Raw genomic sequence first — 27660 nt, forward strand, 5'->3', positions numbered from 1 at the left:
GAGTCTGGGAGGGAGGGAGTGACTAGCGGGGGGGGGAGAGAGAGAGAGACTGGGGGGAGGGTTAGAGAGAGGGACTGGGGCAGGGAGTTAGAGAGAGAGAGCGGGAGAGAGACTAGCGGGGGGAGGGAGGAGTGAGAGAGAGAGAGACTGGGGGAAGGGTAGAGGGAATGAGAGACTGGGGGGAGTAGAGAGGGAGAGACGGGGGAAGAGAGAGAGAAACTGGAGGGGAAGTGAGAGAGAGGTACTGCAGAGGGGGGGAGAGAGAGAGAGTGACTGCGGGGGGGGGGGGAGAGAGAGAGACTGGTGGGGGGGGGGGGAAAGAGAGAGAGACCGGGGGGCGGGGGAGAGAGAGAGAGACTGGGGGGGGAAAGAGAGAGAGGGAGATGGGGAGGGGGGAGGAGAGAGAGAGAGACTGGGGGGGAGGAGGAAGAGAGAGAAAAGGGGCGGGGAGAGAGAGAGAGACTGGGGGGGAGAGAGAGAGATTTGGGGGGGAGATGGAGGGGAGAGAGAGACGGGAGGGGGGAAGAGAGAGAGAGAGACGGGAGGGGGGAAGAGAGAGAGAGAGAGAGAGAGAGAGACGGGAGGAGGGAAGAGAGAGAGAGAGAGACTGGGGAGGGGTGTAGTGAGAGAAAGAAAGGGAGACTGGGGCGGGGGGGGAAGAGAGAGACTGAGGGGAGAGCGAGCGAGCGACTGGGGTATATAGAGACTGGGGGTGGGGAGAGAGAGACTGTGGTGGGTGGAGAGGGATGGAGAGAGAGACTGGGGGGGCGGTGAGAGAGAGCGAGACTGGTGAGGGTGAGGGTGGGGGAGAGAGAGAGATACTGGGGAGGGGGAGAGAGAGAGACTGGGGGAAGAGAGATTGATCGAGAGAGAGAGACGGGGTGTGGGGGAGAAGGAAAGAGAGATGCGGCAGGGGGAGAGAGAGCGAGAGACTTGGGGGTGGGGGGGGAGAGAGAGCGAGACTGGGGCGGCGGGGTAATGGGAGAGAGAGAGAGAGGGACTAAGGGCGGGGAGAGAGAGAGAGAGAGAGATTGGGGGTGGTGGGGAGAGAGAGAGAGACTAGGGGGGGGTAGAGAGACTGCGGGGGGGGGAGAGAGAGCGAGACTGGGGTGGTGGGGTTAATGGGAGAGAGCGAGACTGGGGCGGGGGGGGTTAATGGGAGAGAGAGAGAGACTGGGGCGGGCGGGTTAATGGGAGAGAGAGAGACTAGAGCGGGGGAGAGATAGAGAGAGTCTGGGGGTGGTGGGGAGAGAGAGAGAGAGACTGGGGGAGCGGGAGGAAGAGAGAGAGGCGGGGGAGAGTGAGAGAGAGACTGGGTGTGGGAGTGAGAGTGAGAGAGAGACTGGGGGGGAGTGAGAGAGAGAGACTGGGGAGGGGGGTAGAGAGAGAGAGAGACTGGGGGGGGCAGAGAAAGAGACGGGGTGGGGGGGTAGAGAAAGAGACTGGGGTGGAGAAACAAAGAGTGGGGGGGGGGAGAGGGATGTACAATTGCTGAAGTTCAACCATGTGATCTTTAAATGTTTGCCATTGCCTATCCACCGTCAATCCTTTAAGTATCATTTGCCAGTCTATTCTAGCCAATTTCTGAATTAACTGTGTCACTCTCCATCTTAATAAAGAATTCTACCATGTTATGGTCACTCTTCCCCAAGGGGCCTCGCGCAACAAAATTGCTAATTAGTCCTTCTCATTACACATCACCCAGTCTAGGATGGCCAGCTCCCTGGTTGGTTCCTCGACATATTAGTCTAGAAAACCATCCCTAATACACTCCAGGAAATCCTCCTACACCGCATTGCTACCAGTTTGGTTAGTCCAATCAGTATGTAGATTAAAGTCACCCATGATAACTGCTGTACCTTTATTGCATGCGTCCCTAATTTCTTGTTTGATGCTATCCCCAACCTTACTACTACTGTTTGGTGGTCTGTACTTAACTCCCACTAATGTTTTCTGTCCCTTGGTATTCCGTAGCTCCACCTATACCGATTCCACATCATCCAAGCTAATGTCCTTTCTTACTATTGCATTAATTTCCTCTTTAACCAGCAATGCTACCCCGCCTCCTTTTCCTTTCTGTCTAACCTTCCTAAATGTTGAATACCCCTGGATGTTGAGTTCCCAGCCTTGGTCACCCTGGAGCCATGTCTCCATGATGTCAACTATCTGCGCAGTTAATTTGTCCACCTTATTCCGAATACGCCTCGCATTGAGGCACAGAGCCTTCAGGCTTGTCTTTCTAACACACTTTACCCCTTTAGAATTTTGCTGTAATGTGGCCCTATTTGCTTTTTGCCTTGGGTTTCTCTGCCCTCCACTTTTACTTTTCTTCTTTCTATCTTTTGCTTCTGCCCCCATTCTACTTCCCTCTGTCTCCCTGCATAGGTTCCCATCCCCCTGCCATATTAGTTTAACTCCTCTCCAACAGCACTAGCAAACACTTCCCCAGGGACATTAGTTTCGGTCCTGGCCAGGTGCAGACCGTCCGGTTTGTACTGGTCCCACTTCCGGTTCCAATGTCCCAGGAATTTGAATCCCTCCCTTGTGCACCACTCCTCAAGCCACGTATTCATCTGAGCTATCCTGCGATTCCTACTCTGACTAGCAGGTGGCACTGGTAGCAATCCTGAAATAACTACTTTTGAGGTCCTACTTTTTAGTTTAGCTCCTAGCTCCCTAAATTCGTCTCGTAGGACCTCATCCCATTTTTTTACCGATATCGTTGGTACCTATATGCACCACGACAACAGTCTGTTCACCCTCCCTTTTCAGAATGCCCTGCACCCGCTCCGAGACATCCTTGACCCTTGCACCAGGGAGGCAACATACCATCCTGGAGTCTCGGTTGCTGTCGCAGAAACGTCTATCTATTCCCCTTACAATTGAATCCCCTATCACTATAGCTCTCCCACTCTTTTTCTTTAACTTTGACTACTACAATGCAACGTCAGGATTTAAAAACATGGTTGATTAATTAATTAAATTATAGATGTTGTAGAAGTTACAGGAGGTATCTGCTCCCTGATACCTCAGATAGAGGAAGTCCATTGAACATTTTGAATTTGATTTCCAGTCTGCGCTGAGTTAGATGACTGCAAACATGCAACAGTAGTTTTCGTGACCCAGAGGTTGGCAGGGAAATTAAGCCAGGGTTCCCACTCTTGAGTGGAATCCAGTAATCCCTGCTGGAAAGTGTCTGTGTGCATGTCCGGTAAGGACTGGATTGGGCTGAGATGAGATGTGATGTCGCCCACAGTTGAATAATTTATTTAAATTTGCATATGAAGAGTGGCTATTGGGATGAGCTACCAAAGAATGACCAGTGTCTCTGGAACTGTATCCTAGCAGGAGTCAATGCACACCAATTCTCCAACTTTGCAGTGCTGTTCTGTAAAACATCACTGGGAAATTTGCTAGAATGGTTCAGGGTGTGTTGGTCCTGATTTTCATGTTTTTTTTTCCTTTCCTGCTCTGAATCTTTCCTGATAGAGTGAGATTGTGATCTCAAATATTATGCGAACTTGCATTCTAACCCTTCACTGTGCAGTGCAATTGAACACCAGTACACTGTCACTGAGCCACTCCCTGAATTGTAGCATAATGGATTAATGTATTTTTCTTTCCTAGGATGAAATTCTGTGCAATATTTGGCGGCGTTACTTGCAAACAAGTCAACAAGCCTATACAAACAGACCAATTGATGTCCTTAGCAGAAACAGAACGGTAGGTCTGATTAAAAGAAAAATATTGGTGGTCTCAAATAAAAGAAAGAAAACTATATTTGACCTCTGTTTTATGTAGACATTAGAAATATAAATATGAAAATGGCCTATTAGTCCATGTTGGTGGTTATTACATAAGAACATAAGAAATAGGAGCAGGAGTCGGCCACCTGGCCCCTCGAGCTGCTCTGCCATTTAATGAGATCATGGCTGATCTGATTATGGACTCAGCTCCACTTCCCTATCCTCTCCCCATAACCCTTTATTCCCTTGTCGCTCAAAAATCTGCCTATTTCCGCCTTAAATTCGCCTTGAGGAGATTCAACACCGCCTCCAGTGCTCCAACGCAGCCTTCGGCCACCTGAGGAAAAGAGTGTTCGAAGACCAGGCCCTCAAATCTACCACCAAGCTCACGGTCTACAGGACTGTAGTAATACCCGCACTCCTGTATGGCTTAGAGGCATGGACCATGTACAGTAGACACCTCGAGTCGCTGGAAAAAAACCATCAATGTTGCCTCCGCAAGATCCTACAAATCCCCTGGGAGGACAGATGCAACAACATTAGCATCCTCGACCAGGCCAACATCCCCATCATTGAAGCACTGACCACACTTGATCAGCTCCGCTGGGCAGGCCGCATAGCTCGCAAGCCAGACACGAGACTCCCAAAGCAAGCGCTCTACTCGGAACTCCTTCATGGTAAACGAGCCAAGAGTGGGCAGAGGAAACGTTGCAAGGACACCCTCAAAGCCTCCCTGAGAAAGTGCGACATCCCCACCGACACCTAGGAGTCCCTGGCCAAAGACCGCCCTGAGTGGAGGGCGCTGAGCGCCTTGAGTCTCATTGCCGAGTGCATGCAGAAAACAAGCGCAGGCAGCGGAAGGAACACGCGGCCAACCTGTCCCACCCTCCCTTACCCTTAGCAACTGTCTCTCCCACCTGTGGCAGGGACTGTGGCTCTCATATTGGACTGTTCAGCCACCTAAGGACTCATTCTAAGAGTGGAAGCAAGTCTTCCTCGATTCCAAGGGACTGCCTATGATGATGAAATATATTCAATGACCCAGCCTCCACAGCTTTCTGGGGCAGAGAATTCCATAGATTTACAACCCTCTGAGAAGAAATTCCTCCTTACCTCAGTTTTAAATGGGCAGCTCATTGTTCTGAGACTATGTCCCCTAGTTTTAGTTTCCCCTATGAGTAAAAATATCCTCTCTGTATCCACCTTGTCGAGCCCCCTCATTATTTTAAAAGTTTCAATAAGATCACCTCTCATTCTTCTGAACTCCAATGTGTATAGGCCCAACCTACTCAACCTATCTTCAGAAGTCAACTCTTTCATCTCCGGAATCAACCTAGTGAACCTTCTCTGAGCAGCCTCCAATGCAAGTATATCCTTCCTTAAATACGGAGACCAAAACTGTATGCAGTACTCTCGGTGTGGCCTCACCAAAACCCTGTACAGTTGTAGCAGAACTTCTCTTCTTTAATACTCTATCCCCCTTGCAAATAATGGCCAGCATTCCATTTGCCTTCCTGATTACTTGCTGTACCTGCATACTAACTTTTTGTGTTTCATGCACAAGGACCCTCAGGTCTCTCTGTACTGCAGCACTTTGCAATTGTTCTCCATATAAGTTATAATTTGCTTTTCTATTTTTTCTGCCAAAGTGGATGACCTCACATTTTCCCACATTATACTCCACATTATACTCCACCTGCCACATTTTTGCCCACTCACTTAGCCTGTCTATATCCCTTTGCAGATTTTTTGTGTCCTTCTCACAATTTGCTTTCCCACCCATCTTTGTATCCTCAACGCAAGCAGTAGCCCTATTCCCATATGCCTGGCTTGTTTCCATATCACCTTATTTATTTTCCCTCAACGACCTGTTCTAATCTATTCTTAAATCTTGGCATGGCCTCTGCTTCAATCACTAACTCCAGTAGTGCATTCCACAGTCTCACAACCCACTGTGTAAAAAGGTTTATACTGCTGTCTGTCCTAAATCTCTTGCATTTACTCTTATCTTATAATTATGTCTTCTCATTCTAGACCCCCTCGATCACTGGAAATAGTCTGTTTCTATCTAACGTGGCCCATCCTTTCATAATTTTAAACACCACTAACAAATCACCTCTTAATCTTCTCGCTTCTAATGAAAACTTTTAATTAGAATTTTTCAAGACATTCTTTGTAGTTGTATTTCCTCATACCGGGCAACATCCTAGTTACTCTGTGCTGTACACTCTCTCTTGCCCTACCATCTTTCCTATAAGGTGGAACCCAAAACTCCAACTGTGATTTTGCTATGGTTTGTATAGATTCACCATTGCACCTCGACTTTTGTATTCTGTACCTCTTGCCATAAAACGCAATATTCCATTAGATTTCTTTATTTTTTTTATTAGTTCACGGGATGTTGGCAATGCCAGCATTTATTACCCATCCCTAATTGCCTTTCAAAAGGTGGTAGTGAGCCGTCTTCTTGAACCGCTGCAGTCAGTGTGGTGAAGGTACTCCCACAGTGCCATTAAGTTGGGAGTTCCAGGATTTTGACCCAGTGACGATGAAGGAACGGCAATATATTTTCAAGTCACAATGGTGTGTGAAGTGGAGGGGAACTTGGAGGTGGTGGTGTTCCCATGCGCCTGCTGCCTTTGGTAGAGGTCACGGGTTTGGGAGGGTCTGTCAAAGAAGTCTTGGCGAGTTGCTGCAGTACATCTTGTCGATAGTACAAACTGCAGCCACGTTGCGCCAGTGGTGGATGGGGTGCCGATCAAGCGAGCTGCTTTGTACTGAATGATGGTGAGTTTCTTAAGTGTTGTTGAAGCTGCACTCATCCAGGCAAGTGGAAATTATTCCATCACACTCCTGACTTGTGCCTTTTAGGTGGTGGAAAGGCTTTGGGGAGTCAGGAGGTGAGACATTTGCCACAGAATATCCAGCTTCTGAGGTTAGACTTTCTCTGGTTGGAGTTGGTCATTGCCTGGCACTTGTGTGGTGCAAATGTTACTTGCCACTTATCAGCCCAAGCCTGGATGTTATCCAGATCTTGCTGCAAGTGGGTATGGATTGCTTCATTATCTGAGGAATGGAACTGAATCCTGTGCAATCATCAGCGAACATCCCCACTTCTGACCTTGTGATGGAAGGAAGGTCATTGATGAAGCAGCTGAAGATGATTGGGCGTCAGACACTGCCTTGAGGAACTCCTGCAACGATGGCCTTATCCACCCTGAGGTGCTGCTTTTAATGCCTTGTGAACCAGTGAATGCCTCTACTCTTCCTTATCACCCATCTTTCTCCCATTCAATATAATTTTCTTTTATCAAAATATACCACTTTACATTTACTGACATTGAATTCCATCTGCCACTGTTTTGCCCATTCCTTCATCTTATGCTTATCCCCTTGTTGATTCCTTTGGTCCTCAGAAGTATTTACTGTTTTTTCCATATTGTAATTAGTGTGGTCTTCATCCAAATCATTGATGTATACCGTGAACAGAACCAGCCACAGAACAGAACCTGTAAGACACTGCTCCCACACTTAGGGCCCAAGTTTCCGCCCCCTATAAAAATGGCACACCTCCATAAGGTGTGCCGAATTTCTAGAAAAAAATCGTCGCCAAAAACTTACCTTGTAATTCTCCGAGTTCCTCAGGACGTCTTCGGGCTTGGCGCAGCGCAGTACAAGGGGTGGGGGGGTGGGGGGGGCGCGGAGCCAGGTCCCGGCGCTGAAAACAGTGCCGGGACCTCTGCACATGCGCACTGCAGATCAGACAAACTTCATAAACTCAGTGGTGAAATTGGAGAGAAAGAAAATAAATTGGCAAAATGAGTGGGGAAGAAATGCAATCTGACATTGTGGACTGAAAGGCACTAAATAAGGAAAGCTTGCGCGGAAGATGTTCAGACTAAATAAAGACAGCTGCTGGTTTCTGGGACAGTGGGGAAGCAGTACGGAGGTATAGAAAATGATGCAAATATATCGGCGAGTGGGGTTTTTGCTCTTGTTGGCAATGGTAGCAGGAAGGCACTGCTGGAGGCCATGTCAATGATGATGGCTTCCCCGGCAGCTAGGAATGATGCAGTTGGGGAAATGGGGGAAAGAAGGGAATCAATTAAATTAGGGCATCTCCGACAGTGGGATTAATTCGTAGCTTCTGGATTTCTCAGACAGGGGTCATTAAATTGTTGTCTCTGGAGTATAAGCTTCTTGGGCAGTAGAAAATGGGATGGGCTAGCATGAAAATAAGTAAATCAGTGGAAAACAAGTTGGTGGACGAATGAAACAAATAGATTTGGAAAAGCACTAATAGCAGGTAGAAAAAAAAAGAGCTGGTAATTAATCATTTATGTTAAAATACATAGGTGAGTCACAATAATCGATTGATTTGGCACCTATAGATGGTGTGAGAAAGTTACATAACGGCTAATTTGTGTATAGTTGTGGTACTGTAATGTTGTTTGACTGCCATATGGTTCTGTGACCTCAGCAAATTAACATCAAGGGCCAGGGCAGATATGCCTTTCATCAAACCTGAAAAACTGAGACTTTTTTTTAAAACAAAGTACTGGATCAGTGAAACTTAACCTCCCCCTCCCTCCCGCATTCAGTCTCCTGTTCAGCCCCTCCCCCCTCCACACTCCCTCCCTCCTCCTCCCCCTCTCCCCCCACCCCTCACTGTCAGAAACACAGAGAGAGACACTGGGGGAGAGGGGGCCCGTCCCAGCACACTGTTGGAGGGCTCCCGGTGCTGCAGTAAGTGAGTAGAAACTTAATTTCTTCTTTATTGATTTTTAAAAAAATTTTAATTTAATTTTTTGACTGACTTATTGGTTGATTTATTGATTTATTTATCATTTATTATTGATGGATGGCTCTTTATTTATAAAAATGAAGTATTTAATGCTTGAAAACTTCCCTTCCTGCCCCCCCCCCCCCCACATCTCTCATTCCCTACACCTAATTTATAAAGTGTAGGCAAGGTTTTTCTGAGCGTACAAAAATCTACACTTACTCCATTCTAAGTTAGTTTGGAGTAAGTTTTCGCTGCCTAAACTTGCAAAACAGGCGTAAGTGGCTGGTAACGCCCCCTTTTGAAAACAAAACTGTTCGAAAACAAAACTATTCTAACTCACTAGAATTGGAGCAAACTAAATGCCGAGAATTGCAATTTCTAAAATACTCCATTCTAAACTAGTTGCTCCAAAAAAATAGGAGCAACTCAAGCCGAAACTTGAGCCCTAACGTATTGCTACCAGTTTGGTTCGCCCAATTTATATGTAGATTAAAGTCACCCATGATAACTGCTGTACCTTTATTGCACGCATCCCTAATTTCCTGCTTTATGCCATCCCCAACCTACTACTACTACTACTACATCACTACTACTGTTTGGTGGTCTGTACACAACTCCCACTCGCGTTTTCTGCCCTTTGGTGTTCCGCAGCTCCACCCATACAGATTCCACATCATCCAAGCTAATGTCCTTCCTTACGATTGCGTTAATCTCCTCTTTAACCAGCAACGCTAACCCACCTTTTCCTTTCTGTCTATCCTTCCTGAATATCCCTGGATGTTGAGTGTTTTTTTAAAAAAAGGAAATGTAGAAAGGGAGACTGATCAATGGTGTCTAACGCGGGCTTTCTCCTTACGAGTACTTGGCTCTACTTTCACTTGATCTGAAGAGACATTTATTGCTATTGCCCTTCTTCATTGCCGATTTTGGAAGTTTCCTGTAATACAAGGGAATGCTCCAAATAGGTTCTTTCCATCAGGTCATTAAATCTTGAAAAACTATCATGAGGGATTATTGGGCTCAAGTTTCGGCCTGAGTTGCTCCTATTTTTTTTTGGAGCAATTAGTTTAGAATGGAGCATCTTAGAAATTACAATTCTCGGCATTTAGTTTGCTCCAGTTCTAGTGAATTAGAACAGTTTCATTGTAGAACAGATTTTTTTTTCAAAAGGGGGCGTGTCCAGCCACTTGCGCCTGTTTTGCAAGTTTAGGCAGTAAAACCTTACTCCAAACTAAGTTAGAATGGAGTAATTGTAGATTTTTGTACACTCAGAAAAACCTTGCATACACTTAGAAATCAAGCGTAGGGAACGAGAGATGGAGGGGGTGGGTGGGGGGGGAAGTCATTACATTTTACAAGCATTCAACAGTCTCATTTCTACAAATAAAGAGCAATCCTGAATAATAAATGATAAATAAAGCAAATAATTAAAAAATTCAATTTTCCTACCTGTCTGAAGCAGCAGCAACACAGCAGCCTCCGAGCTGCAAAGTTATTTTTATAGGGCCATTCGGCCAGGAGACAGGGGCGGGACACGGTTCGGTCAGGCCACACACCAGCAGCACAGCAGCCTCCGAGCTGCACAGTGATTTGGGCCGTTCGGCCAGGAGAAAGGGACGGGACACGGTTCGGTCGGGCCACACACCGGCAACACAGCAGCCTCCGAGCTGTGAAATTATTTTTATAGGCTGCAGGCCGTTTGGCCAGGAGACAGGGAAGGTGTACAAAGCACCGGGAGCGAGAGCCAGCCAGCCAGCAAGTTTAAAAGTTAATTTTGTAATTCAAGTATGGGTGCTGCATTATCAACACCACGGATTATGCAATGGTTCTCCATCAATTCACTGCGGAGAGAATTGATTAGAGCTCACCGCACCAGAAACGTCATAGCCCGTAGGCTGATGGGCAGGAGACCTTACCCACGTCGGCAATATCGAACCAGGCGTTCCTACCTGGACATGAGCGAGGCTGATTGTGTCAAGAGAGATGTTGTCGTTGAGATCTGTGATATGCTGAGAGCAAATTTGCAGCCCAGAAGCAGAATGCTGACTGCCTTGTTTGTTGAAGTGAAGGTAACAGTTGCACTTGCCTTCTATGCCTCAGGATCATTTCAAGCTACAACTGGAGATGTGTGCGCCATCTCTCAACATGCAATTCATGCCTGCGTTTACCAGGTCACGGCTGCACTGTATGCGTGGAGGAATGACTTCATCACGTTCCCAATGACCGGTCAAGCAATGCATGACAGAGCTGTGGGCTTCTCTAGAATTGCTGGCTTCCCAAAGGTACAGGGCTGCATTGATTGTACCCACATCGCCTTGCGAGCACCTGTGGAGGATCCCGAGCAGTACAGGAATAGAAAAGGTTTCCACTCCATTAATGTGCAGCTCATGTGTGACGACAAACAACGCATCATGTCAGTCGATGCGAGATATCCTGGCAGCACGCATGATGCGTTCATCCTACGCGACAGCGTTCTACCTGACATATTTGAGCAGCAGCCAGAAGGGCAGAGCTGGCTACTGGGAGACAAAGGATACGGCCTGATCACCTGGCTCATGACGCCCCTACGCGTAACACGGACGGAAGCTGACCGTCAATACAACATGGTGCACATTGCGACACGCAGCATCATAGAGAGGACCATTGGCATCTTGAAACAGCGTTTCCAATGCCTAGACTATTCCGGAGGCCACTTGCAATACTCTCCTCAGATTGTTGGTCACTTCACTGTTGTGTGCTGCATGCTGCATAACTTAGCCATCATGAGGCAGCAGGAGCTGATAGTGGAACTAGAAAACCCACGTGAGGGTCCAGTGCCTGATGATAGTAATTTGGAAGAGCAGGATGAGGATGATGACGACGATCAGGAAAGCATGCAAGTGCCTGATGCCGGAGCACGAGGTCGGAGGAGGGCGGTCCATCGTGTTCCTTTAACGATTGCTCGAGCCCTGCGCCAGCAACTCATCCGTGAACACTTTAATTACTGATGCCTGAGGGCTCTGTGACCACTGTTGCGCGTGGACATGTTTATTTTTTGGAGTTGTTCTTACGTTGTGTTGTGTTAATGGAAGATGATTCAGTTTTAATGTAAAATATTTTATTGAAAAGTTAATGGTGTAATAAAATATTTGTATCAAACTTTACTTTTTAATATGACTTTTTAAGATCACTTATAAACTTGTAAAGTTACAAAACAATTTCAATGTGAAAAATCTTACACTCTTAAGATCACTTAAACTTCAAGATCACTTTTTAGGTGCAAAATTAAATAAGTTACATGAGAGCATTTACACTATAAGATCACTTAAAAACCCTGAGATCACTAAGTTGTAAAGTTACAAAACTTACAAAACAATTTCAATTTGAAAAACGTTACTACAGTTACATCAAGAACAAGAACAAAAGCAGCAAAGAAAGGCTGCAACCAACTCTCATCCACATCTCGGTGAATGTTCACTTCTTCATGGGGGTGTCATTTGATTGGCAGAACTGTGTGCCCTTATTGCAGCAGCTACCTCAACCAGGCCCTCCCTGACGGCCTGTGCCGACACTTGCATGCCCTCCCTGATGGCCTGTGCCGTCACTTGCATGCCCTCCCTGACGGCCTGTGCCGTCGATTGCACTCCCTCGGACATTCCCGCCCTCATTTCCCGTGTCATTACTGCTATTTCTCCCGTCAGTACTGTCTCCTAAGCAAAAAGCAGCTGGAGTTAAGCACACCTTCCCCAGAGCGAGGGCCCTGTGAAGAGTTGACTCAACTCCCCTTTACCTCAACTCCACCACAACGAAAACTGACTCCCACCTTCTTAACTCAACTCTACAACTCAATGCAAAAGCTGACTCCAACCTCCAACCTCCAAACTCCAACCTCCAACACACTTGTGTGTTTTTGCAGCTTTTTCTTATAGTCCGTTTATCTTCGCGTCAAAACTGCATGCCATTGTCTTGGGTCTTCCTTGAATAAAATGGGGTGTGAATGGCAGTTCGATGTGTATCGATCTGTCTGGAATGGGAGATTAGTCACACCTCCTGTATCCTGTCGCTCGCTGATGGAGTGAATGACGATGATCGTTCACTATCTCGACAGAGGTGCCACTCTGTCTGGGCTGGCCAAAATGATTGCATCAGACCTGTGGGCCTTTGTTTAATTATTCAAACTGATACCCTTTGTGTTGCCTTGTGTATTACTGGGGAGATTTTGCCTGGACATGTTGCCACTTCTGTGAGGGTTTTACACGAAAAGCTGGAGAAATGTCCTTTTAAAATATAAAGTTGCCTTGTATCCATTTTCCTGGAAGAACCGAATGTACACTCTTCCCCCTTATGGTAGCTGGCTCATCCCCCGTCCGGTTCCGTGCCCCTGCAACACTGTCTGTTACTGTACAGGGTGGCCAGAGTCCCATCATCCTCCGCGGTTTACAGGCTGTTGGCTGTTGGTCATTTTAAACATGGCATCTTTCCATTCTCCCTGCCGCATGACTCCGTGGTTGGTTTTGCAGAACCTTACAAACTTGGTTCCAGCGTTTCTTCATTTCTTTGGGTGGCACTTTTATGCGACCACTGTTGCTGGTATCCAGCTCCTGCCATCTCTGCTCAATTACGTTAACTAATATCTCCACTTCCTCATGCAAGTAATTCTTTGTTCTTGGTGGATGTTGTTCCATTGCTGTATTGAATTGACACTCTGATTTTTCAAAACACACAGTCCTTATTTTGCATGCACCCTATGCAGCACTTGTTCTGGAAGTTTAGCAGCAAAAAGCTGGGTGATTTCTTCAACAGTGCTGCTAAAGCACTCCTTCAGGCACAAAAAATCCCCAGAATTCACTCGCAAGCCTTTCCACAGCTCCACAAAACAAATCAGCACTTTTCCTCATTTACCTTTAAAAATGGCCGAGTTCCAGTGTTTGTCTCTCTGCGCACGCTCCAGTGCGCATGCGCAGGGCTGCCGGCACGACATCGTCTTCTCCGACCTAGCCCCGCCCCCCTGCAGTCTCCGAATCGAAACCATGCTTTGGCCTCGCCCCTCGCAGATCTCTACACGCCGCGCCGAGCTGGAAGGAAGCTGCTGCAAATCGGAGAATTGCTCCATAAGTTTTTGACGCGCTTTTGAGCGCGGAAATCAGGCGTGGCTCTCCGGGCTGCGCCGTTCTAGGCGTGGCCTGAAACTTGAGCCCATTACGTGTGCTACTTTTGTCCAGATATAGGAATACCAATAAAGCTGAGTAAAATACCTGGTGTAGCACACTATACTCTTAATGTGTAGATCTATTTCTTGTTTTGGTTACATGCATATCTTTACATGTTTGGACATGAATCAAGCAAAATTCCTACCATTCAAAAACCTTGCAGGAGGTTGATTCCAGCATGTGCACTTTTTCCCCTCTTAAACAAAGTACCTACAATGAGCTGTACAGGGACATAATATAACCATTTAAAAAGCAAGCTGTGGCTATAGAAACTGATGATGCCAACAGGAAACTTTTTCATTTAAGTACTTAGAATCTTGAATGTAATATGCTTTACATATTTTTTCACAAGTGCTGGGAGAGAGTTAATTGATCAGATTGATTTGATGGAACAATTAAGTTTACAAGCTAGAGATTCCCCAGATTGTATTTCTATTTTTTTTTTAATCGTTCATTCCTCTTCTGGTGTGCTCTATTTTAATTTCAATTCTTTATAAAAATGTATTTGATGAGCACTGATTTTGATTAAACTTGAGCGGTAAGTTAATTTAATGCATTAATCAAGTCACTCAAAAAATCTATTGGGACAAACTGAACATCGTATCAAAAGACAAAAAGTCTACACTTCAACACTTAGTTTTCATTTCTCACCAGCATATTGTGTAGATGAGTGGACAGATCTGTACATAAAACCCCTGTGTTTGGCTCCTATGTCTCTGCCACAACTGTTCTTGAGCCAGCATCTATAAGCGCATGAGTATTTTGGTGCTCACTGTCCCTTCATTTTTGTTCTTTCTCTTGTGTGAGGAAGTTTTTGGTATTCATTTAGTAACTGAGCCGTCTAACCACTTGGCAGTGCCAGGCATTGGAGCTTTAACACTTGCCACTACTTTGCTGCCCATAAACTAACAAACAGAATCAGGTATAACAATCTCAAGGATGGTCACAGATGAGCCCAGAAGCTTCTTTTCAGTAGTGATGAATCATTACAGTAAGAAATCACGTTCTTCAGCTGTTAAGTTGTGGTTTGGTTTTGTTGACTGTCGCAAATTACCAAAAAGTGAGAATTAAATACAGTAGTAATTAACAGCGTTTGTATATAATTAGTGGTTTTATTTAATTATAATATATATTTATTTTGAGTGCACTTGATTTTATGAAGTTGATCTACAAACTGACCTACCGAAATATGCTTTCTGCATGTTAAAAATCTTATGGTGCCAATGCATTAAAAAAAATGTGTAATTGGTTCAATATATTTGGATGTTTGCGGTTACTTTAATTGCCCTTTAGACACCAGGAAGTCTGTGCAACAGTAATAAACTGAACACTGGGTGTGGTCTCCTTGCTGCTTAAACCTGATTTTAATTTCTAATTTATTGTAAATTGGAGGTAGTCTTGTAAACTGTTGGATGCTCGTAACAAAATGGCATATCTGTGAAGGTGTCTCCTCACTGTTGTCTGTATAATTGATCATTCCCAGTACAAGTACACACTATGGGCCCAAGTTTCCACACGATAAAAAACGGGCGCCCCTCCGAGCTGGGCGCCCGTTTTTCGCGCCACAAAGTGCGCCTAAAAAAACCCTCCGTATTCTCCACCTCCCTGCAGGTCCTCTGGTCCTCGGCGCAGGGCAGCAGGAGCTGTAGGGGGCGGAGCTAGGACCCTGCGCCGAAAACAGTGCTGGGAGCTCTGCACAGTGGGCACGCAAGTGCAGTAGCTCCAGGCGCCCGAAACTGTGTGGGAGGGGCCCGAAGTACGCAGCCCCTAGCCCTGGCCGAATGGCCTCACTGGGGCTGCGTGAATAAAGCTCCTGCCGACTCCCGCTCCTGCTTCCGCCCCCCCCCCCCCCCCGACTGGACCCGACTCGACCCGCCTGTCGCTTCCGCTTCTACTTCCCCGCCGCTCCTGCTTCCGCGCCCCCCCCCCGACCGGACCCGACTCGACCCGCCTGTCGCTGCCGCTCCTGCTTCCCCGCCGCTCCTGCTTCCGCCCCCCCCCCCCCCCAACCGGACCGGACACGACTCGACCCGTCTGCCGCTCCCGCTCCTACTCCCACCCGACTCGACCCGACTCTACTCTCGCCCCCGGACTGGATCCGACCTGACCTCCCTCTCCCCGACCTGACCTCCCTCTCCCCGACCTGACCTCCCTCCCCCTCCCTCTCTCCCTCCCTCCCCCGCCGACCCGAACCGAACCTCTCTCCCCGACCCGACCCAAAGCCACCTACCTCTGGTGCTGGGGACGGGCCCTACCCGAAATCTCGGGCCCGGCCCGTTCAGCCTTCGGTCCCGACGGCAAACTTTCACACAGGTAGGAACATGGTTTATTTAATCTTTTCTTTGCTTATAAATGTTTATTCAGGTTGGATTTATTTGTATAATATTTGTATAAGTATAACTAAGGATTTATTGTAGAATTTAATGACTTCCCTTCCTCCCCCCCCCACTCGTTCCCTATGCCTAATTTGTAACCGCCTGATTTTTTTAATGTGTAGAACAGGTTTTTTCAGTTCTACAAAAATCTTCACTTGCTCCATTCTAAGTTAGTTTGGAGTACGTTTTCACTGTGGAAACTTTGAAATCAGGTGTCAGTGGCCGGACACGCCCCCTTTTGAAGAAAAAATTCTGTTCCAAAGTAGAACTGTTCTACCTTCTCCACCAGTTGCTCCTAAAAATCAGGTGCAAATCATGTGGAAACTTGGGCCCTATGATAGCACTATCTGTGAAAATTACAAACATTTGAGGCTTTAATGGTGACATAATGACTGTTACTTTTCCACAGATTTATAATGCATTTATATTGCCAGTTTGGCATCAATAGCAGCTCTGCCATTGGCACCGGTCCAACAATGTATGTGCGGTGCTGCTACTGCAAGAGGAAGTTCATATTGCAAATAAGTCACTGGCTAACTCCTTTAGTGACAATGTCTCTGGTAACATTTAATAAGGGGACTGCAAGAGTCCTGGCCACCTTGTACAAGCTGGTAAAACAGTTTTACAATTCCTGGCCTGTACAGAGATTCTTTAGATGTTGATGGAGGCACTGTTCCCTGCCAAATAGTCAGTAACAGCATCTTTTTTTTAAAAAACTACAAAACATAATCTTGTACATGGCCGATAGTCTTTTGTTGGAATCAGTTGCAATAGAAACAGCATACAATATAAAAAGAGTAATTTGGAATCTAGAAGCAGTTCTACAAGATAAGTGGGCTATTAGACCAGGGGTGGTCAAATATCCTGCCCCCACCATTTTATTCTAACTGGTCTGTTGGACTGGACAGAAATAGAACGCGAGCCGGAGCTTGAGCTGCAAATTCGTCTTGAGTCATTTTTGCCATATTGCTTTATCAGCTTCTTCAATCTTTCATCCTCTTCTGAAGTCCATTTGACTTTGTACAGTTTATTTGCACCTTTGTGATCTGGAACTTCACAATCCAAATCCTGCAAGAGTTCATCCAATTCATCACAGAGGGTCTGGTCATTTCCATGGGGAATAGTGAGGGAGGGGCCCTGAGGAGAACTCACTCAGGGTTACTACGGTCTGGGAGTAGGCTGTGACCCTGAACCGGGGCAATTAAAAAAAATAATAAAGCTGCCAGGACTGCTACTATATGTCTGATGCAGATCTGCTTCCCTTTTGTGTCTCGGAGTCAGCCTAACATCTGTCTTCGGCTCTCTCCTGCTCGGGCTCCGTGAAGCACTTTTCTAAAACCTGCTAAATCTGCCACTCATCGCACTAGAACTCCAGGTAATGGCACACGATTATAGTTCAGGCCTTGCAAAGCTTTGGGCTCCCATACTTGGCACACTAAAAAAAGAACTCCTCTCGCATCAGAGGCCCCGCAGACTCGAGTCGCTTTGTCAAACTGCTACACAGACTTTCAGTGCAACATATAATTAATCATTTTATTCATTTAGTAAAAGAAAAATTTATTATTTTACACTACATTTAGTGTATTTAAGATAGTATCTGACTACTATCTGAATTTATGTTTATAAATTATTGGGAGGTTAAAAGTGGGAGTGATAATCGACAGAGTTGGCCTTTTTCAAATTTACCAATTTAATGCTGTGCTCTCACCAACAAATATTAGTGGAGTTATTAACACTTGCACAATTATTCACTCGTTTTAATATTATCCTACTTAATTAGCATAGTGGAGGCATAACTAAATGGACCTGGATATATTGAACATTGCATTCTCTGTTTTTAATTTTAATGGTAGGTGTTAACACAATTAATTTTATGTGTGTGTCAATGTTCTCTTTTTTTGTGCGTGGTCCCTTTAAATTTGCTGTGGTGGCCATGCATGCACAGTATCTCTTCCAGCAGCAAGTACTGGTCAGCGGCTTGCACGGAATCTTGCGATTGGTGCACGGCCGCGCATCTTTGTAAAACAAAAAAAAATCTTACGGGGATCATTGGTGTGCAGCTCTCAACAGCTCACCAAAACTTGTTAAGTGGCCCTCCAGCCCAAATAATTGTCCACCCCTGTATTAGGCATATCTTCTTGAATGGTGGGGCAGGCTCGAGGGGCCAAATGGCCTACTCCTGCTCCTATTTCTTATGTTCTTATGTAATACTACAACATTTTCATTTCTTACAGCAGCCATCAGGAGGGTGCTTTAAAAACATTTTTGTAATGTTATTTGTGACCAACAGGAACTGGCTTGAGATTGACCAAACTCCTTTCAGTGGGCCCTTGCAGCCAATAGGGAGTAGGAAAACTACCCCTTCAATCTGACTTGTATTTGATATCGGCCCTGAAATTCTGGTCGAAGAATTTTTCCGAAAGTACCTGGTGGTCCCGGAAGAGCATGAGATTCCGTTGGGGAAGCCTTCTCTTCCCGCGCTGCAAAGCGCGCTCCCGTCCTCCAGGTTCCCACGCAGCAGGTGCAGTCATGTGTGACTGCTCAACCAATCAGGTACAGTATTCTCAATTAATAGCAATGGGAACTCCGTATCTACGAGTTCTCATTTCTATTAATTGAGAACAAAAAAACAAACACAATAACACCAATTAAAAAAAATAAAAAGCACACCTCACATAATTAAAATTAATTGAAATTAAAGTTAATTGGAAAAAAAAATCCGAGTTTTTAAAAAGTTTTTAAAATTATGGTTTAAAATAAATTTAACATAGTAAGCAGGATTTTTAAAAATAAAATGTGTATTAATTTTATTTTTATGTTTTAAGTGTGTTTTAAGACTCTTACGCCTGTAAAAGTAGGCTTTGTGCCTGCTTTTATCAGGTGCAAGAGTTTTGAGGATATTTGTTGGGCAAGATATGGGTAAATACCGCAATCTTGTCCAAGCAAATGTCCTCGCTCCCGAGATGTGGATGATCTGTCAAGCTGGACCTTGACAGATCGGAAAAGCCGGTTTTCAGCGCATGTGGCAGAATTGGAACCAATGTCCTCGGGGGAGTGTTTGCTCGTGCTGTTGGGGAGGAGTTAAACTAATATGGCAGGGGGATGGGAACCAATGCAGGGAGATAGAGGGAAACAAAAAGGAGGCAAAAGCAAAAGACAGAAAGGAGATGAGGAAAAGTGGAGGGCAGAGAAACACAAGGCAAAGAACAAAAAGGACCATTGTACAGCAAAATTCTAAAAGGACAGAGGGTGTTAAAAAAACAAGCCTAAAGGCTTTGTGTCTTAATGCAAGGAGTATCCGCAATAAGGTGGATGAATTAACTGTGCAAATAGATGTTAACAAATATGATGTGATTGGGATTACGGAGACGTGGCTACAGGATGATCAGGGCTGGGAACTCAACATCCAGGGGTATTCAACATTCAGGAAGGATAGAATAAAAGGAAAAGGAGGTGGGGTAGCATTGCTGGTTAAGGAGGAGATTAAGGCAATAGTTAGGAAGGACATTAGCTTGGATGATGTGGAATCTATATGGGTAGAGCTGCAGAACACCAAAGGGCAAAAAACGTTAGTGGGAGTTGTGTACAGACCTCCAAACAGTAGTAGTGATGTTCAGGAGGGCATCAAACAGGAAATTAGGGGTGCATGCAATAAAGGTGCAGCAGTTATAATGGATGACTTTAATATGCACATAGATTGGGCTAACCAAACTGGAAGCAATACGGTGGAGGAGGATTTCCTGGAGTGCATAAGGGATGGGTTTTTTAGACCAATATGTCGAGGAACCAACTAGGGGGGAGGCCATCTTAGACTGGGTGTTATGTAATGAGAGAGGATTAATTAGCAATCTCGTTGTGCTTGGGGAAGAGTGACCATAATATGGTGGAATTCTGCATTAGGATGGAGAATGAAACAGTTAATTCAGAGACCATGGTCCAGAACTTAAAGAAGGCTAACTTTGAAGGTATGAGGCGTGAATTGGCTGGGATGGATTGGCGAATGATACTTAAGGGGTTGACTGTGGATGGGCAATGGCAGACATTTAGAGACCGCATGGATGAACTACAACAATTGTACATTCCTGTCTGGCATAAAAATAAAAAAGGGAAGGTGGCTCAACCGTGGCTATCAAGGGAAATCAGGGATAGTATTAAAGCTAAGGAAGTGGCATACAAATTGGCCAGAAATAGCAGCGAACCTGGGGACTGGGAGAAATTTAGAACTCAGCAGAGGAGGACAAAGGGTTTGATTAGGGCAGGGAAAATGGAGTATGAGAAGAAGCTTGCAGGGAACATTAAGACGGATTGCAAAACTTTCTATAGATATGTAAAGAGAAAAAGGTTAGTAAAAACAAACGTAGGTCCCCTGCAGTCAGAATCAGGGGAAGTCATAACGGGGAACAAAGAAATGGCGGACCAATTGAACAAGTACTTTGGTTCGGTATTCACTAAGGAGGACACTAACAACCTTCCGGATATAAAAGGGGTCAGAGGGTCTAGTAAGGAGGAGGAACTGAGGGAAATCCTTATTAGTCAGGAAATTGTGTTGGGGAAATTGATGGGATTGAAGGCCGATAAATCCCCAGGGCCTGATGGACTGCATCCCAGAGTACTTAAGGAGGTGGCCTTGGAAATAGTGGATGCATTGACAGTCATTTTCCAACATTCCATTGACTCTGGATCAGTTCCTATGGAGTGGAGGGTAGCCAATGTAACCCCACTTTTTAAAAAAGGAGGGAGAGAGAAAACAGGGAATTATAGACCGGTCAGCTTGACATCGGTAGTGGGTAAAATGATGGAATCAATTATTAAGGATGTCATAGCAGTGCATTTGGAAAGAGGTGACATGATTGGTCCAAGTCAGCATGGATTTGTGAAAGGGAAATCATGCTTGACAAATCTTCTGGAATTTTTTGAGGATGTTTCCAGTAGAGTGGACAAGGGAGAACCAGTTGATGTGGTATATTTGGACTTTCAGAAGGCGTTCGACAAGGTCCCACACAAGAGATTGATGTGCAAAGTTAGAGCACATGGGATTGGGGGTAGTGTGCTGACATGGATTGAGAACTGGTTGTCAGACAGGAAGCAAAGAGTAGGAGTAAATGGGTACTTTTCAGAATGGCAGGCAGTGACTAGTGGGGTACCGCAAGGTTCTGTGCTGGGGCCCCAGCTGTTTACACTGTACATTAATGATTTAGATGAGGGGATTAAATGTAGTATCTCCAAATTTGCGGATGACACTAAGTTGGGTGGCAGTGTGAGCTGCGAGGAGGATGCTGTGAGGCTGCAGAGTGACTTGGATAGGTTAGGTGAGTGGGCAAATGCATGGCAGATGAAGTATAATGTGGATAAATGTGAGGTTATCCACTTTGGTGGTAAAAACAGAGAGACAGACTATTATCTGAATGGTGACAGATTAGGAAAAGGGGAGGTGCAAAGAGACCTGGGTGTCGTGGTACATCAGTCATTGAAGGTTGGCATGCAGGTGCAGCAGGCGGTTAAGAAAGCAAATGGCATGTTGGCCTTCATAGCAAGGGGATTTGAGTACAGGGGCAGGGAGGTGTTGCTACAGTTGTACAGGGCATTGGTGAGGCCACACCTGGAGTATTGTGTACAGTTTTGGTCTCCTAACCTGAGGAAGGACATTCTTGCTATTGAGGGAGTGCAGCGAAGGTTCACCAGACTGATTCCCGGGATGGCGGGACTGACCTATCAAGAAAGACTGGATCAACTGGGCTTGTATTCACTGGAGTTCAGAAGAATGAGAGGGGACCTCATAGAAACATTTAAAATTTTGACGGGGTTAGACAGGTTAGATGCAGGAAGAATGTTCCCAATGTTGGGGAAGTCCAGAACCAGAGGTCACAGTCTAAGGATAAGGGGTAAGCCATTTAGGACCGAGATGCGGAGGAACTTCTTCACCCAGAGAGTGGTGAACCTGTGGAATTCTCTACCACAGAAAGTTGTTGAGGCCAATTCACTAAATATATTCAAAAAGGAGTTAGATGAGGTCCTTACTACTAGGGGGATCAAGGGGTATGGCGAGAAAGCAGGAATGGGGTACTGAAGTTGAATGTTCAGCCATGAACTCATTGAATGGCGGTGCAGGCTAGAAGGGCCGAATGGCCTACTCCTGCACCTATTTTCTATGTTTCTATGTGCATTGGAGATGAAAGGACGATGTGCCAGCTAGTTCCTGTGATTTTAATTTCTATCAATTTGTACTTATTTTATTAATTTTTATCGAAGACTTTTTTTCCTGGAAAAGAGAAGCATTTGGCAGATTAATAGAATAAGTTGTTTTACCCAACTTGATTCTAAATTAAATGGAGCAGATCAATATTCAATAATATTTGTGTGACATTAAACAAAGCTGAATTGGGGAACAAAATTATACGGAACATGTAGGATGGAATTAAATGAATATAAACCAAGTAGGTTTCTTACAAAGCCAAATATAGTTATGCACATTTTTTTTGTCAGTATTCATAGTCTTATTAATTGCAATACCATATTGCCTAAGTAAACTGTAGAAATGAAGTGCTTTTCATAAACATAATTTTCTCTTATCCCCCCTCCCTTTCCAATTGCTGGAGTTTAATAAACATTTACGTTAATACAGATTTCAGAGACGAATTCTGGTTCATCAGGATTGGAGAGCGAGTCAGATTTGTCAGCCTTGTGTGGATGGTCTTCATTTTCTGAAAGTGATCCTGACAGTATCAGTCAAGACAACAGTATTCAATTATCCAAAAATGCAGTTGGATCAGGTATGAGACTCTGTCCGTATTTAATGTGTTTTGTAATATTTTATTGTTTCTATGCTAGACCATCTAACCATTCACTTGAAATGAGAGTCTTTTGTCATTTCTCCTCATCTCCTACCATAAGATCACAACCTCTTCCTTATCTATTTATTCTCTTATCTCTCCCAACCCTCCCCCCCCCCCAAATGTGTGCTTGAGATCACTTCCTTGTAGTCATTCCCATGTTGGTTTTGTTTTTTTCATTTTCAGTAACATATATACTCTGGCGTCCATGTGGATAGATTAGTATTAACAGATACAAAAGCAAAATACTGCGGATGCTGGAATCTGAAATAAAAGCAGAGAATGCTGGAAATCTCAGCGGGTCAGGCAGCATCTGTGGAGAGAAAAACAGAGTTAAAGTTTCGGGTCGATGACCGCTTTGCTGAACACCTCCGTTCAGTCAATAAATCTGACCCTGAGCTTCCGGTCGCCTGTCACTTTAATTCTCCACTCCACTCCCACTCTGATAGTCCTCGGACCCGTCCACTGTTCCAATGAAGCTCAACGCAAGCTTGAGGAACAGCATCTCATCTTTTGTTTAGGCACTTTACAGCCTTCTGGACTCAACATCAAGTTCAACAATTTCAGAGCATAACCTCTGGCCATCTTTGGCTCACTTCCCCCACCCCCCCTCCCATCTTATGTTTTTTTTTCTTCTTTATTCTCTTTTTTTCTCTTTGTCTCTTAAGGCAGCTGATCATTACTATGCCATTCAACCTTATTCAGATTAACCTCTTTCTAACCTCTATCATTACCATTTCAATTTGGTCCATCATCCCTTTTGTGTGTCTAATCTCTCCTGCCTTCCACCCTATCACAGACCTTCCCTTTTGTTCTTTCTTCCCCTCCCTCTTTCAGTGCTTAAGAATGTGCTCTTTTCGAACATTCGGCAGTTCTGACAAAGGGTTGTCGACTTGAAACGTTAACTCTGTTTTTCTCTCCACAGATGCTGCCTGACCTGCTGAGATTTCTAGCATTCTCTGTTTTTATATTAGTATTAGCAGACTTCTGTTGGGCAGTGGGTGTCATGGCAAGCATTAATAATGATAACTCTTTGTACAATTGTGTATGATGGTGTTCAGTTAATACTGGGATGATCAGTTAATACTGGGATATCACACTGTGGTATATTCATCCAACCCAATTCAATATTTGTTTTTGCAATTGATGCAAAACAGCAAATTCTGCTGTTTGCAGCAGGGTCCTGAAGTCTGTCGTGAGTTTTATAAAAATATTGGTATGTTGTTCAGTTACAAGTTGTTTAAAAAGAGAGACCTCCTCATCGGGCAGCCCAAGAGAGCTGCAGGTTGGTGCACCAACCACACTGCGGCAGATTGGTACAAACTATTTCACATCTATAATCTTCCACGCAGCCAATTTCCAATTTAATCTGGAAAAAGAAACATCAGAGCAAGCACAATTACACTTAGTTGTTCATGGTTAGTTATCTTGTGGAATAGGCAGAGGCCTGGAACAGGTCATTTGTTTTCTCTCGTTGTGGGAGAATGATGTTTATTTGAATTGGAAATTGAAAAGGCATCATGTATGCATTATAATGTTATTCTGAATACGAGACGGCCTGATGGCGCAGCTTGATGAAGCACAGTGTGATAGATGATGGGATGGTTTGTTTCTTGTACTGTGCTGTTCCTAATTTCAGCTGTATTGCTGTAATGAGGTGTGGAGGCAGGCTCGGCGTTTCTCTATGAAGATGGTGGAAGAATTGTTGGGGAGAGTCTTGTGGACTGCAGAGAAAATGTAGGGATTTCCTGCCTTCAAAATAATACATAAATATTGTGAAGCATTTCTTTGTTAGAGGATGAAGCAACGTCGATACGGTCAGGATCTATTGATGGACGTCTGTATCTACGTGGTGCATGTCGTAAGGGATTACTGATGTCTATGCCTATGACGCTGGCATTTTGTTATCTGGCGCTGCTATGGCTTCGAGAATCAATTACTCTTGCAGACCTCCTACGGTAAGACAGTGCCACTCACTTTTCACCTTTATAGAATTGTTTAGTGCATTGATATATTACCTGTTTCATATTAAAAGTAAAAACAGGTTGATTTTTTTTTAGTGAACTAATGGATCTCCTGTTGCATTATTTACTCTAAATCGAATAGTATGCTTTTCTAAGAACAGGAGCATTACATCACGCAATGCACAATGTATAATTCTGCTACTGAAATGCAGTTGTAATGTAGCTGAATTGCCTCTGTAAGGTCATAAAGTCTAATTCCTGTAAGGAACTGTAGCTTGAGGTCAAGCAGAGTTTAATTGCTGTTTGCCGATCGGAAGATGCGTGTAAATTTCCAGGTGAGAAAAAATAAAAAATAGAATGACTGCATTTATTTTTAAATGTACATTTGACACTTTGAAGTGTGATGATCACACTCAAAACTGTTTACTATATGTAGATAGATAGAAATATCAAGAAAGTCAATTACCTCTTCCTTTTAAAGGCTGTTGAAATATTAATGGTACTACAAGATCATGCAAATCCTTGTGAAAGGCTTGTTTTCTATGCCTCAGTTACCTCTAGGCTCAACTATTCCAATGCTCTCCTGGCCGGCCTCCTACCTTTCACCCTCCTTAAACTTGAGCTCATCCAAAATTCTGTTGCAAGTATCATAAACTCGCACCAAGTCCCGTTCAATCATCAGCCCAGTGCTTGCTGACCTACATTGGCTCCTGGTCCAGTAACGCCTCGAATTTAAATTTCTCATCCTTGTGTTCAAATCCCTCCATGGCCTCACCCCTCCCTATTTCTGTAACTTCCTCCAGCCCGACAACCCTCTGAAAACTCTGCGTTCCTCCAATTCTGGCCTGTTGAGCATCCCCGATTTTCGACGCCCCACCATTGATGGCCCTGCTTTCAGCTGTCTAGGCCCAAGTTCTGTAGTTCCCTCCCTAAACCTCTCCTCCTCTTCTTCTTTAAGACGCTCCTTAAAATCTATCTTTATGGCCAAGCTTTGGGTCATCTGTCCTAATGTCTCTTTGTGTAACTTTGTGTAATATTGTGTCTGATAAAACTCCTGTGAAGCACATTGGGGATGCTTTACATTAAAGGTGCTATATTAATATAAATTGCCACTGGATCAAGACCTAGCTCTGTCAAGCCCGTGTGGTGGCTGGTGTGCAACGGCCACCCCATGTTAAAAGAATCCATGCACAGACATCTTCCACCCTTCACTATGTAGTTCAGGACCGAGATTGTCAGGTCCCTCATTGAAACACCTGTGAACTCATCCCTTTTTGGTGTGGAAGCAGGTCACCCTCAATACGCGGGACCGCCTAATACTACTATTGTTGGTTATAGAGTTCCCTTGAATTACCTAAAGCCTCCTCTTGGATTGTTCTATTCTCTTTCCAGTGGTAAATGCTTGATTTATATCTTGGTCTTCTACCCAATTAACCTCCTATGTTGCTGATCTTATTTCACTTCACTAAGAATTGCATTTTGGGCGAGTCCAGATTTTCACTCTTTGTCTCAGATTTTGTGACTGGGTTTACTAGCTCTGAATCTTGGCTTTCTTTGGGTCCCTGGTTTGTGAGCTCAATAGTCATTTGGCTGGCATTCTGAGCTTGGCTCAGGATCTTATTGATTTGGGTGACTTTTGCTAGGTTAAGAAGGCAAAAAAGCATCTCTTGAAGAGGCTGGGGGGAAGTTATTACATTTTTACCAGCCTGGAACCTCGCAGCTGTCTTTTTTTTTTAATCCCTCTCCTTATATACCTCTATTGGTATATGTTCAACTGCACATGCTTGATTTTTAATGGTAAATCATTGTTCTGAAAAATTGTTCCATGAGATAGTAACTATCCTTTAACGATTTAAGTCAATAATACTTTCTAACTCTCAGCTGCCAGGAGCTCCTTGAATTAATTGGTATCTCTTTAAATTCTACCATCTTTTTAAATGAAATAAATATTTGTTGGTGAATGCAACTTTCACTGTATTCTGAAGTCCAATCTAACCATAAATTTTTCTTAAATACATATATAATTTGTTTGAACTAGGTTTGTTTCAGAACGACATGTACCATATTTAAACACCTTCCAGTATTTTCCTGAAGAGATGAAACTGTATGGACCCGATGTCCGTATCTTTCAAGTACAGGTAAAGACTTCTTATCTTGGACTAAACTTTTACATCGTCCTAAATTTAAAAAAATTGTGCCGACAATACAAGGGCAATATTGTCAAAATAATACCTTGTTAAAATATATCTTTTAGCAGCTTGCTGCACTGCCTTGTGATCTTATGTCTAGTATTCCCACCACAAGGAAAGTGTAGGGTTTCATCTTCCTTGTTTTGTTTTTGCATGCAATTAAGTAGAAGATTGGTTTGAACCGGTCTGAACAGCACTACATTTAAATATGGACAAAGATAATGATGACGGTAGAGTGCAATGTTTGTGCACTGAAAATCTATCTGAAAAATTAAGATCAAAAGTCGGAGATCTTTATGGATGGCAATTGCTCCTTTAGAGTCGAGCTTTTGTAGTAAAATGTGTTTTACAAAAATGGATCGTGATATTTTGATATCTTAAAATCTACTGGATTTGTCTCACTTATGTAAAAGTTGTATGAATGACTGTTACACCAATTTGAGGAAAAAAAATGAATTGCACTGATTGGTGTATGGTCATACATCTACATGAAGGTATGACATGCACTTGATTTTGAGTTACTTTGAACTTGAGGCAGTTTAACATGTTTGGGTATTTTTGACCTATGATGTAGTAATTGT

General features: G+C 44.4%; 1 protein-coding gene across 4 annotated transcripts in view; it reads left to right on the forward strand.

Annotated features, from left to right (window-relative positions):
- Positions 1-27660, forward strand: part of taf1b (TATA box binding protein (Tbp)-associated factor, RNA polymerase I, B) — a 70575-nt gene that overhangs the window by 17472 nt on the left and 25443 nt on the right. For all 4 annotated transcript variants that reach the window (XM_070884975.1, XM_070884977.1, XM_070884978.1 and 1 more), the window contains 4 exons: positions 3628-3723; positions 22719-22866; positions 24722-24884; positions 26929-27028. In XM_070884975.1, the coding sequence (XP_070741076.1) occupies positions 3628-3723; positions 22719-22866; positions 24722-24884; positions 26929-27028 (507 nt within the window). The remainder of the gene's footprint in view (positions 1-3627; positions 3724-22718; positions 22867-24721; positions 24885-26928; positions 27029-27660) is intronic.

This window comes from Pristiophorus japonicus, chromosome 7 (genome assembly GCF_044704955.1).
Source record: "Pristiophorus japonicus isolate sPriJap1 chromosome 7, sPriJap1.hap1, whole genome shotgun sequence".
NCBI lineage: Eukaryota > Metazoa > Chordata > Chondrichthyes > Pristiophoridae > Pristiophorus > Pristiophorus japonicus.